The 14,075-nt window shown below is 40.0% G+C and overlaps 1 protein-coding gene across 3 annotated transcripts in view; it reads left to right on the top strand.

Moving 5' to 3' along the window:
* The window catches only part of LOC131459273 (protein TANC1-like), a 63,724-nt gene that overhangs the window by 47,418 nt on the left and 2,231 nt on the right, over positions 1–14,075 (top strand). For 2 of the 3 annotated variants that reach the window (XM_058628863.1, XM_058628859.1), the window contains exons 22-28: positions 939–1,062; positions 1,142–1,317; positions 4,174–4,324; positions 5,330–5,359; positions 5,456–5,547; positions 5,643–5,789; positions 13,898–13,998. In XM_058628863.1, the coding sequence (XP_058484846.1) occupies positions 939–1,062; positions 1,142–1,317; positions 4,174–4,324; positions 5,330–5,359; positions 5,456–5,547; positions 5,643–5,789; positions 13,898–13,998 (821 nt within the window). The remainder of the gene's footprint in view (positions 1–938; positions 1,063–1,141; positions 1,318–4,173; positions 4,325–5,329; positions 5,360–5,455; positions 5,548–5,642; positions 5,790–13,897; positions 13,999–14,075) is intronic. The other variant, XM_058628860.1, reaches the window with a different exon arrangement.

The raw sequence follows: 14,075 nt of genomic DNA, 5'->3' as shown, positions 1-14,075 counted from the left end.
AAGATTCTGTTTGGTAACACTGAATTATTTTGAATAAATATCTAATTGCAATTACTTTGACAGCGATATGATTGGCGATATCAGAGGGAATGGTCATTTTTACATCATTACTCTCATCATATTTAGAATGATTATTGTGTGATATTTGCGCAGATCTGTGCGAAACAAACGTGTTCTCTTCAGTCTGTAGAATGAGATGTGTATAGATCAAGACAATAATTCATCTAAAATTATATTTTGACACACATTTTTAACAAGTATTGCACCTGTAGAAGTCGGTATTGATTGATTTTGGTAAAGTTTGGTTGTCCTCTACAGATTCTAACCCTAACCCTATACAAAAGTTCCTGTTGACTATAACTAGTGTTTTTGCACTGTTATTAACCATCAATTAACTAGTTCTCTGTAGATTGTGTCAGCATTTACTGATTAGTCTGTTACCTGAAAGTTAATGTCGACATATGATCAAACGTATGATCAATTCTTTGTTGATAATATGTTTATTGTCAGGTAAACATCAAATCATAGATTTGTCAAGCAATACTATCAGACCTGACTGAGGGAGCGTTTGTGTGTACACAGCAGCAGCGCATGGGCGGGTGGGGGCAAGAGGTCATCTGCCCAACTGCTAAACGACTAATTTTTGAGCAGTACAATTCACTTGAATTTTGGCATTTCCATTAATAACTCATAATAACTAATAATAAATGTCAGTACTGCTATAAAAAATGTATAATGTATTATTAATACATAATTATTATTATTAATATGTAATACATGTATAATTAACTCATATAGGTTAGGGTGCAGTTTGGTCAAAATCTTAATCTTGAACTGTCTCGACAGACTTTATGTTGGATTTTGTACTCTCTAAGTAATTTTTTAAACTTCTGCTATTTTATTTATCTGCTAATAATATCCCTCTCCTTCTTCTACAGGTTTCAGAATTGTTGCTCAAACATGGTGCTGACATCAACGTCTGTGACAAGCAGGGCCGCACTGCACTGATGCTGGCCGCCTCCGAGGGCCACACCAGCCCTGTGGAACTCCTGTCGTCAAAGGGTGAGAGTCTCCACCATGTCCGAGTATGTGTGTGAACTGTCGCATTGTGAATGGATTTTGTGTTGTTTTGTGGTTCCAGGTGCTTCTCTGTCCTCCGCTGATCAGGAGGGTCTGACCGCTCTCAGCCTGGCCTGTCTGAAGGGTCAGAAAAGTGCCGTGCAACTTCTGGTGGACGCAGGTGCAGACGTGAACCAACCTGACAGACAGGGACGGACTCCACTAGACCTAGCTGCTCTTAATGGGGACGCAGATACAGTAGGTGTCTTTGTGTTATTGTTGTTGTTGTTGCTGATATTTAGATCGTGTTTATCATGTAAAATACTTTTTTAAAGGTCCAATCAACTGCATTTTGACAGATAGGGTTGTAAAAAAAGGGGAAATGATGTCGTTTATGGTTCGTGTCGTTTTCCGTGTGAATATTTAAATGTTTTTTTTTTTTAAAACGACTAGTGACAAATCTACCGACTTTCTGTCATAAACCTAAATACTTTCAGAGAAGGAAATGCACAATTCTGCCGCACAAGTGAGATGCATCTAACTGTTTTTACTGCGGGCACTGACACACACACACACAGCGCATATAAACTGGTGCGCTGTGCATGTCCAGTGCAGCTGACTGTGTGTGGAACAATCACTGATTTGTTTTGTTTATTCAAGTAAAAATAGGTTTTGTTTTCTCCTCTCTTTATTTTACGATTCAACACCTTCTTTTTTTTTCACCCCCGTGTGTGAAATCTCTAAAGACAGGATGTGTTCTAGTGATATCTAGTGTCTTTTCACACTGACTTCAGTTACTTTTCATTGACAGTAGTTGGTCACTCTACTGTCTCCAAACATAAGACAATGAATGATGGGAATATGATGTCATCGTTTTCCTAAAGTATAGTAAAAATATCCGCCAATGGCGCAGAATTCTCTGGTCCAATGTGTAGAAATACATTTTGAGATTTGGTAAACACTCATAATCACTTTTTTAACATTTTCTGACAATTATTGATCAACAGAATAATTAATAATAATAAAAAAAATCAATAATTATTGGTTAAAAACTTGACTTTGAAAAACCCTGCCTGAAAGATGTGTACATGTGTTTGTGTCAAAACACCATGTCGCTGTTAAAATTAAATCAATCATAAGATGATTATAATGATGCTTTTCAACAGCGGTTTATAAAGTTGTAATCACAGCGTGAGTGAAGTAAAAACATCATCAGTTGATTAACAGGAAGGTAATGACATTTATTCTTTGATTAAAAGATTCCGCAAATCACCAAAATATGACAGTGTTGCTTATATGGAATATTGTATGAAGTGTACAATCAACAAATTATTCAAATATATCCCTTTTTTTTTCATCAGAAATTAGATGATGCACCAAAAATTACCATTTGGGTCATTAACTAAATCTGATCCTTGTGTTTTGTTGCTCTTTTGTGGCAGACACAAAGAAAACATAATAAAAACTAGAAGTAGCTCTCAAACCTCAGCCAAGGCCATAGGTTAACAACTGTTTTTAAAAGCCCTGAATCCAGATGAGGGTCTAGATCAATACCAACATCTCTCTTGGGCCATGAACTACATCCTCAGACAGTTGCATCTAAATCTGCTCTGGACCCCTAGAAAATTCAGTCCTTTACTTTTTGATGTGTGTTGCTCACCTACAGACGGAAAAATGTGAAAATATTACCAAAAAAAATGATGTCTCCAGTGGAGGTAATTAGAAGAATTGCATCAGCAAATGTCTTCTCAGTGGCCAACAAGGTGACAACAGTCAACATGATAAATATCAGTTATTACTGATGTGCAGCCGATCCCTCAGTATCATCGTGATGTTATTATTCAGATTCAGACGACTTTATTGAGCCCAGATGAGCAAATCATTTGCATCTTCCTAGTCCATCCATACACACATTCATCCATCCATACACACATCCATCCAAACACACATTCATCCATCCATCCATACACACATTCGTCCATCCATACACACATCCATACACACATTCATCCATCCATCCATACACACATGCATCCATACACACATCCATCCATATACACATCCATACACACATTCATCCATCCATCCATACACACATTCATCCATCTATCCATACACACATCCATCCATACACACATCCATACACATTCATCCATCCATCCATACACACATTCATTCATACACACATTCATCCATCCATACACACATCCATCCATCCACCCATACACACATTCACCCATCGATCCATACACACATTCATCCATCCATCCATCCATACACACATTCATCCATCCATCTATCCATACACACATTCATCCATCCATCCATCCACACATCCATCCATCCATCCATTCATACACACATTCATTCATACACACATTCATCCATATACACATCCATCCATACACACATTCATTCATCCATCCATCCATACACACATCCATCCATCCATACACATTCATCCATCCATCCATCCATACACACGTCCATCCATCCACACATCCATCCATACATTCATCCATCCATACACACATTCATCCCTACACACATCCATCCATACACACATTCATCCATCCATACACACATCCATCCATACACACATTCATACAAACAACACACAAACACTTCAGCTGTTTAAATGTCAAGGGAAACATAGTAAAAGTATGAGACACAACAATAAACTAGTAAAATGTAATAACCAATAAATATTTGTTATTATTATTATTTTATGATTTAGATTTGATTGTATATTTTAATTAATTAATATTTAATTTTTTTAATTTAGATTGTGTAGCGCCCCCTGCCTTATTAGCTTTTAATTTCTGTGTGAGTTTTTCCATTTTCCCTTTTATTTCTCTTATTCTTAGATTAGGGGTGGATATATCGGTGATATATCGCCGTCCTTCCTCGTGCAACATGATAAGCAAACAAGTGAACACACGGTCGGTGTAGTGTTTAGCACTCTTGCCTTTGCAGCAAGAAGACCCGGGTTCACGCCTCGGTCAGAACAAGGGTCTTTCTGTGTTGTGAACAAATAGAGAAATAAAAGATTCCAAAATATTTAAATATTCCAGTTGACAGGACACAGAAGAACTGTGCTGTGTGTGTGTCCAGGTGCATTGTCTGGTGGAACACGGAGCGGTGCTGGAACGAGCCGACAACAACAGCAACAGCAGCAGCAGCAGCAGCAGAGGTTCAGAGCGGAAGACTGGCTGTCAGAACCCGGCGCTGGTGGCCTCACTACTCAAGAAAGGATCTAAGATGGGTAATAAATGCTGTACTTATCATAACTAACAAAAAATAACAGCATGAGATATGTTTGTCTGTACGTTTGTCCTTACTGTCTACAGTTTCTGATGTTTTTGTGATCAGGTGATCACCCAAATATGTAGGGGAATAAGTGCCAGTACTGCCCTTATGCATATGAGGCATGGATGTGGATAATGACACAAAGTAAATAAAAGATACCAGAAGATGTTACTTAGTCACAACACTTATAGAAGTATTTATTCCATATTAAAATAATGAACAACTTGTATATTTATTTTTAATCTTTAACATTGTTAACAATGATTTAAACTTTGGTGTCGTGTTACTACGCCGTTCCTTCAGGACACAGATGTGACGAGAAGTCAGTGAATATAAGTAAACATGAGACATTGTGCTTGTTTAATACAAATAACAAAAAGAACAACCAAGGTTGAACAAAGTGCTTTACAGATTTAAAAGCACAGCAACGTAAAATCGATAAAATATAGAAGTTAAACAGTAAAATAGGGACATATTAGAATAGTAAAATGGTGAAAACTACATAGAAGTGTCTGGGTTGACTATTTATATCCTGATGCGGGTCTTTAAAAGTGATTTAAAATGTTCAATAGTGGGGGCGGATTTGATTTCCATGGGTAACTTGTTCCAAAGTTAAGGATCAGCTACAGGAATTTTCCCTTGGGTTTTTAGTCTAAACGCAGCCTGTTATTACACCTCAGAGCTCGGGATGGAGCGGGAAGAAAGTTCCGAGAAGTTCCGAGAGGTACGATGGTGCCAAACCGTTAAGAAATTTAAAAAAACAGCAATACAATTTTAAAATTAATCCTGAAATGAATAGTATATAAAGTGTATAAGCCTTGGCTCTCTGAGTGCTCCTGTTCCATATATTACATTGTTACTCTCTATTCGTGAAGCACCTGCCATTTTCCATCCAGCAGTCTAAATCTTCTCCTCTCTTTCTCCTCCTCCTCCGTTTTCGCTCTCCTTCATTGACTGAAAGGCCACAGAGCGGCTCCGCACGATCAATCAGGTATATAATTTATGCGAGTCGCCGAGTGAAAGAGCGAAAGAGACGAGGCGAGCCACATCAGAGGAAGATAAATATTTGTGTCACTCACTCCGTCAGGTCACGCGACGTGGGCGATGGCTTCCTCCAAACCAGACATTCTCCTCATCCTGCTGCAGAAGCTGATGGAGGAAGGCAACCTGCTTTACAAGGTATGTCACTGTGATTGTAGTAGAAAGATTGTTGCTTTGAATTTGACTTCCAGGAATTCGATTTTTTTGAGGATTAATCACTGTGTGTTTCTCAGAAGGGACGTATGAAGGAGGCAGGCCAGCGGTACCAATACGCCCTGAGGAAGCTTCCTCGCGAGGGACAAGGCGAGGAGCTGAAAGGCCTCAAAGATCTGCGCGTCTCCCTCTATCTCAACCTCTCACGCTGCCGCAGGAAAACCAACGTGAGTTCCCCATGCACTATTTAACACTTAGACACTGAGGGGGTGGCAGGAGAGCTGGCAAATTCAGGTAGATGATAATCTCAGTTTGGTCGTGACAGACACATTTCCAGTGTTTGACCTGATTATGAACTCCATTTAGAAAGAGTATATTATCTTTTTCTTATTTTCCTGCCTAGTCTAACATCTCCTATGACCTGCAGCTGGACATTGACCGATAATATGATCGGTGACATGAACATGGCGAAGAGGAATCACCTCAATTTGTCTCTGAAGGACAGACTGTCCACCCACTGACACCCAGGAACGGGTCCACAATCTATATTTTTTCTTTCTTGTGTCTGGGGATTGACAACCCCTTGCCCCGCCTCCTCGACGTGACCTATGAACTCAGTGAATGCGTGAAAGATAAAAAATCACACGCTCAAATGTTTTGTTGGGCTGCATTCAGCTCAGATTACAAGATTATAAGATTTATGCAATTTATTCCAAGCCGGAAAGATCGAACAACAGACATTTGTAACCTATTAAAAAAACAACAACTATATCACAGCCCTGTAAAGACAAAAGGAAGATGGATATTTCTCTTAGTAAGCGACAAACAAAATAAGCATTTCATAAGAGAAGATATTAAAAGGGCAAAATCAAATTAAAAACCCAATAAGGCAGCAGGTCCAGATGGTTTTTCACTCTGTGGTATAAAGAGATGAAAGACCTATTGATCCCCTTTAATCATGCACTCAGGGCTGCTGTGACGCCACCTGCATGGAAGGAAGCAGTGATTTCATTAAGATACATTTGAATCCGACAGCTTCTGACCAATAAGTGTATTGAATAAAGATTACGAAATCTTTTCAGAGTGTCCAGTTTACCTAATCCCCAAATCTGCATGTTTTTGGACGGTGGGAGGAAACCAGAGAAACCCACGCACACACGGGAGAACATGTGACCTCCATGCAGAAAGACCCTTGTTCTGACCACGTTGAATGTCTTTATTGAATAGGAATTTTATGAGAGGCTTTTTTTCCCCCAATCATTTGGACGTTTGTGTCCTGACCAGACGAGATGCTCATTGGCTCCAAGGTCAACTGAGTATGAGACCACTGCTCTGCGCGCTATTATTGAGCCTAGATACCGAAAAAGGCTTTGGAGTTTCTATTTGTTACAAATTTTGAATTGTTTGAGTAAGAAAAACAAGAGAACAGGTCACTGCACTAGTACTTTATGTGAAGCACATTGAGTTGCCCCTGTGCTGCCTTGCTTCGTCATGAATAGACTCAGGGAGTCAGGGGAAATCTTGTTGCATAGACACAGCCACACACGCTATGTCCATCACAGTGTCACTTAACGCAGTGGCTGCTGCGTCCAATTAAATACAACCTGGAAGTTTATTAAGCAAAGAGGAGGCGATATATCTAGTTTACACAGAGGTGTCACTGAGCTGATGAACTGCAAAAGAGTGCAAAGATGTTTTGGGGTCAGAAATGTCCAAGATTCGACTTTTGAAGCTAAATATGATGGCGTATCAGGGCCGTATTGAAGAGAAAAAAATGAATATTACAAGAATAAAGTCGATTTTACAACAGCACACAATGTTGCCCAATATTAATTACTATCAGTTTCTCATATAATCTTTTCAGAGACCTGATACTGATGCTGACGTGTCACTGATGTGATGTATTTCCTCATTCGTGAAGCCCAAACCAAAGTATGCTCCACGTTCCTCATCTTTTCACAGATTGCAGTTGATTATCTGAGATTTTGCTTTGACTTTATTCTCGAAAGCTTATGGGTTGGTTTGTTTTTTTCTTCAGTATTTGCATGTTCTCCGCGTGTGTGAGAAAAAACATGCGATCTGGGGATTAGATAAATTGGGGCACTCTAAATTGACCGTGCACAGCACCCCCCCGCGACCCTCATATGGAGGATAAAGCGGTAGAAAATGGATGGAACTAATACCCAATTGTAGTTAATTGTAGAGTTCGAAGCCTGATGAATCCTGGCATTGTCATCCTTATAAAAACCAGGCCATTCAGTATTTTAGGGTAGTCAGCTGTCCTCTTTTATTTGGGCACAAAATGTTGCTTAAACATGTGACTTTTTTTTTTTTTTTTTCCTTCCTTTGCCCAGAAAGTGTATATAATTTATCTGAATCAACATAAAAACACTGGGAAAAAAAATAAATGCCCCTGCTCTTCAAATGTAATTTCACATCTCTCTGGCAAACAGAACGTGTAAGACCCGGGAGCAGGTGGTGACATGATGAAAAAGTGCGTGCTGTTAGTGAGGAGATGGATGTGTGTGGCCTGCAGCCAGGCTTGGAACCCACCCCGGTGATGACAGTCGTCCTTACAGACTGTGTAAAAATGTCATCCTTGGGGTCAGCGTGGCTGATGAATAATGGAGCACATAATGTGATGTGATAAGGCCACTCTCTCTCTCGCTCTCTGTCAGACCAAGCGCACCCTCTCTCTCTCTCTCTCACACTCTCTCCACAGGAAGTTATTTACAGTGGACGTGCAAGTGAGCTGGCTAAATCCACATATAATATCAGAATGCAGGCAGAGAGCCGGGCGGAGAGAAAACACGATACCGTCATTAAACATTCAGCAGCAATGTTCACAATCGCACATCCGAGGCTGCCGTCGTGACCTCGCTCTCAAGGACAGGATCGCTGTGTGTTTGCGTCGTGACGGATTCACCTGAGAATCCGTCTGAGGGTGAGAGCGAGAGTGGAAACCCGCAGCAGTTCTCGGTCCGTTCACTTCCCTCTCTCGTTCATTAAACAAGCCCCGATCTTTACGTCTACATAGCGCCTTTTTTTGCGACTCTTTAGTGAATAATTATTCACTAACACAGCAGCACAGACAGTATAAACAGTTTAAAGCTCCAGCGTGTAACATTTCGGAGGGTTTATTGGCAGAAATTGAAAACACAACTCATAAATATGTGTATAAGTGTATTATTGCTTTGGGAACAATACACAACTCCTTATATGGACATCCTGGGGGTGTGTGTTTATAGGTCACATGTTCAGGCTTTAAAAAGCGCAGGGTTTTTTTTGTCTTCTTCTGTGTCTTTGAGTCAAAGTTAGGATTCATTTTATATCACATTTTTAGTAGTGATATAAAGTAGCAATAATTATGCAGAAGTCACAAAATGACACCGTTTCTCTTTTCTTTTCCTTCATAAAAAACGAGCCAAGTTTGAACTTTGAACTGTGACACATTTCCAAATTTGACAAATTCAATCGGATTTTAAAGATTTTCAGTACTTTTTGCTCAGGTGTGTTTACATAGTGAAAATGAATCATCAGATTGCCCAGGTTGTGCTGAAAAAGGGATATAAGACACTCTATATTGCACATTTTTATAGCCTCTGTATGACCTGTGTTCTAAGGGATAAAATAAACATCATTTGTTTTTTCTGCATTAACTGTAATGCAAATAAACAGCACACAATTGACAATGATTTGGAGGTGGGTTTCGATGTACCCTCTGTATTCACAACAAGCCCAATGCTATTGAAGCATTATCACCTCCCACCTCCATAGAGCAAAATGCCTCACACACAATTGGAAAGACCTACAACCAATCAGACCAATGATCTGGATGACGTACACGTTGTTTTAAAAGAGAATTGCGGACTTGGAGGAAATCGCTGCTTTTGTGGAGGGGGAAATAGCTGGAACTGGTCGACTGCAGGGTTATCGGTGGATGCATCAGCGGGCCATTCGGAGGGGTTTCATGGTTTCTCAAGAACCCCTGAATCCATATGCCATAAGGCGTTGGGGCCTCTGCAGGCGTACTGCTTCTGCAGGTTTTCTGGCATTTAATATTTTATCATTATTATATTAACCATAAACTGTAATTATAACAATAAGTTAGCATTATTTGTAAACCACCTATCCAAAAAGGTCAGGGTACTAAAGTATAATGCGTATTTCCGACAAAACCAAAATACGGAAACAGCGCCCCGTTTTCCTTTTTTGTATTGAACCAAATACGGAAAAACGGATTTTGCTCTCAGAATCAAAAAACGTCAAAATAAATAAAACCTCAAAATAAAAGTAGCGTGCTAACTTATTATCATACACTATTATAGGCTTCCGTTTTCTCTTTCTACAGCCATGTATGGTTCACATTTATTTTAGTCAACTGAAACTATAACAGCTGCTTGTTTTGGGAGAACGTGATACATAATTATTATTATTTTAGCTAATTGTGGAAAACTTTTACCCGAATTACATTCCCTGCTTAAATAAAGAGCATCTATAAAGACCCCAACAGAGGTCCCCATCACGCACAGTCAAGACTGACACGGCTTCAAATCACAATAATAGTGTTAATAATCATTGAAAATGAGAACTTGTGAAGTTATGACTTCATTGCTGATGTTTAGCCACAGGGTGGCGCAGTTATTACATGAAGAGTAGCTGCGATCGCGAGCTACTTATTTCAGCCAAGAGGAGCAGGTTGTTTTTATGGAGAGCTGTGAGCAATACAAACTGATTAGGGTCCGTGACCACCAGGGGGCCCCAAGAGCAATTAATAAAAAAAAAATAAAAAAAATATCGTGTGTGTGATGACACATATCAGTGTCCTTGTACACTATTATAGGCTACCGTTCTCGTTCTACGGCCACTTAACATTTATTTTAGTTAAGTGAAACTATAACAGCTGGTTGTACATATTGTATATAGGGTCAATAAGAGTGTATGAACAATGTTGATAAATATATGCTTTGGCAATGTAAGATGCACGTTACCATGACAATAAAGACCCTTTTGATTTGATTTGACATCCAGTCCAGCAGGTGGCAGCATTTCCTACAGGTGGTGGTTTTTTTTTCCTCTTTTTTAGCAAAAATGTTTTGAAATAACAACAATTTCAGCTGCCATTTTTCTTTTATTTGCCCAGCGAGGACATGAACGTTGATTAATTACAGGTGGAGCTGCTCCTGCACAAAGACACACTGATTTAAAAGCCTTTGTGTACTTTCCATGACTTGGTACATTCCTCTCCTCCCCTCCGCGTGGATCTATTTGGAATGTTCCACTTCCTTTGTCGGAGGGCGGAGCTTCTTCTACGCAGAGAGAAACGGGAGTAGGACGAGGAGCAGCGGGAACAAACATGTGGACAAACGTGTGGTAACTGCTGCTTAAAAATGACCCACACATGTCTTACATTCTCTGTTGACGCTCTGTTCACATCCGACCACAGGTGTTCAGATTACACCTGCTAATGCTAACGTGGCGTCACTGCTCCACAGCAAACACGAGATCAAATATGAACTGTCCTACTATAGTTTGTCATCAAAAACGTTAAGAGACACATTTGAATCATTATTTAATGGTGTATTTATTGATTGAATGTTGCCACTTTGACTAGTCCACAGTTTTCAATGTAAAAATGAATGTAAAAATGATGAAGGATTTTTTTTTGGGAAAAAAAAAGAAATGGTATAACCCCCTGCTGTCAGCTCTATGGTAGGCCGGGGGAGCACATAATAATGGATGAGAAACTTAAGAAACACCAATAAATTCTCCTTAGGATCATCAGCACAAATAGCTCAGTCCATCAGAAGATGACTTGAGTCTCTAAGGTTGTGAGTTCAACTCTTACTGTCAACTGAACTTCTGCACTACTTTCAAACTTCAGACCAAAATAAGAAGTTAAAAATACCAGCAACGTATTGTTCTGCAGCTCAGTAAGAATAGCTCATGGTGGAAGAATGAGACTTGTATGTCTGAGGTTGTCAGTTCAAGTCTTATGAAGAACTCAAGTGTTTGAGTTCAGTGTTCAATGTCAAAAGCTCTAAGAGAACCTGAAGAACTGTGAAGAGCAGGTAGCTCAGTGGACAAGCACGCTGCTGTGAAGTCCTCAAGTCATAGGTTCAGTTCTTGTGAGGAGCAGGTGCTTTTAAAGCTCCTCATCCAAACTCAAGATTAAAAGCAGACAGCAATCCTAGACAAAGGCGGCCTTTGTGGTGTGGTGGCTTTGTTCCAAACCATAAGGTTGTGTCTCAACAGTGAAGTGGCAGGTTCAGTTCCAATTCCCAACCCTGCAGTTATTCACTGGAACAGAACCAAACCTAACATCTTGCTGACTGACACAACAACACCACGTGACCAACCCCAAGTGCGTCGTACCCCCCAGTGGCCAGCAGGGCGCGAGTGAGTCGTACCCCCCCCCCCCCCCCCCCCAGTGGCCACACACGTCAGACAGTTAAGGCCACCACCTAACTGTCTTAATGCCACCACTGTCTTAATGCGATACCTTTTGCCGCACAGTGTAATATAAAGTATTTGACCTTTGACCCTTCCCTGCCCCTCCTCTCACTACCGGGCCTGCCCCTCCTCACCTCTTGCTACCTGCCCTTCATAGTCATAGTATAGCATGTCGTCCAAAATCGGTCAAAAAAGTCATAGTATAGTATGTCGTCCAAAATCGGTCAAAAAAGTCATAGTATAGTATGTCGTCCAAAATCATCTGAAAGAGTTTTAGAGACAAACAACCATTCAACACATTCACTCTCACACCTTTAGAAGTCTTTCAATAGTAGATTACACATGACTTCACAGACCTCAGCCTGATTGACCAGGTCAGTTGGTCAATTTAGAGTGACCAATTTACCTAATCCCCATATTGCATGTGGGAGAAAGCTGGAGAAGCGCCACACACACACGGGGACAAGATGAAAAACTCCACAGAGAATGTAAGAAATGTGTGGGTCATTTTTAAGCAGCAGTTACCACACGTTTGTCCATGTTTGTTCCCGCTGCTCCTCGTCCTACTCCCGTTTATCTCTGCGTAGAAGAAGCTCCGCCTCCGACAAAGGAAGTGGAACATTCCAAATAGATCGACTCAGAGGGGAGGAGTGAAATGTACCAAGTCATGGAAAGTACACAAAGGCTTTTAAATCAGTGTGTCTTTGTGCAGGAGCAGCTCCACCTGTAATTAATCAACGATCATGTCCTCGCTGGACAAATAAAAGAAAAATGGCAGCTGAAATGGTTGTTATTTCAAAACATTTTTGCTAAAACAGAGGAAAAAAACCCCACCACCTGTAGGAAATGCTGCCACCTGCTGGACTGGATGTCAAATCAAATCAAAAGGGTCTTTATTGTCATGGTAACGTGCATCTTACATTGCCAAAGCATATATTTATCAACATTGTTCATACACTCTTATTGACCCTATATACAATATGTAAAACCAGCTGTTATAGTTTCACTTAACTAAAATAAATGTTAAGTGGCTGTAGAACGAGAACGGTAGCCTATAATAGTGTATGATAAGTTTTTTTTTTTTTTTTTTACTTTATTATGCATGATTATAAGTTAGCACGCTACTTTTATTTTGTGGTTGTTACATGCCACTTCCGCCAATCAAATTTGATGCTGAGAGCAAAATCCGTTTTTCTCCGTATTTGGTTCAATACAAAAATTTCCAGGTTTAAAAAAAACCCTCATCAACATTTCCAGATATTTTATGGACCAAACGATGAATCCACACAATAATGGACAGTTTAAATCAGTATGAAAACAATGGCTAGTTGCAGCTCTAGAACAAACAGAAATGGTGTACATATGGATTGGTTTGTGGAGCAGTACAGTAGCATTCACCTGTGATTTCTTCACCTCAGATGAACATCAACAGCACTTGTCAACAGAGCCTCTCTTTAATGTGTCTGCAATGATTTCCATTGTTAACATGTGACTTTAGTGAAAACACTTGTTGTCTGGTTTTTCATGCTTCAGCCAGTCCAGGCTAAAGGGGCGGTGCCCTATCCAGTTATTATAATACATCCATGGTTTATTGGCAGAAATTGTGTATTATTACTTTAACCCTCAGTGCTCACGTGGCATGGATCTATGCCACAGGTGCACCCATGGTAAATTGCTGTGGGAACAATACACAGCTCCTTATTCGGACATTCTGGGGGTGTGTTTATAGGTCACATATTCAGGCTTTAAGTTTAGAAGTCACAAAATAACGTGTGGAGCTTAATTGTCATTGTGTGAACTGATATGACAAGTATTTTTTTTATATATATATTTAAAAGTTACACTCAGTTTTAAACACTTAACATCTCTAATTTCATCTCAGGATTTTGGCATCGCTGAGGATTTTGCAACCAAAGCCCTGGAACTCAAACCCAGGTCTTACGAGGCGTATTATGCCCGAGCTCGGGCCAAGAGGAGCAGCAGGTACATGTCATCTTTGCTTGTTGTGAAGTCATATCTGCAAGAAGTCAGTAAACGATACGTCTTCAAAGTTGCTTTCT

This window comes from Solea solea, chromosome 5 (assembly GCF_958295425.1).
Source record: "Solea solea chromosome 5, fSolSol10.1, whole genome shotgun sequence".
Lineage (NCBI taxonomy): Eukaryota > Metazoa > Chordata > Actinopteri > Pleuronectiformes > Soleidae > Solea > Solea solea.
This window is presented reverse-complemented; position numbering and strand designations above follow the sequence as displayed.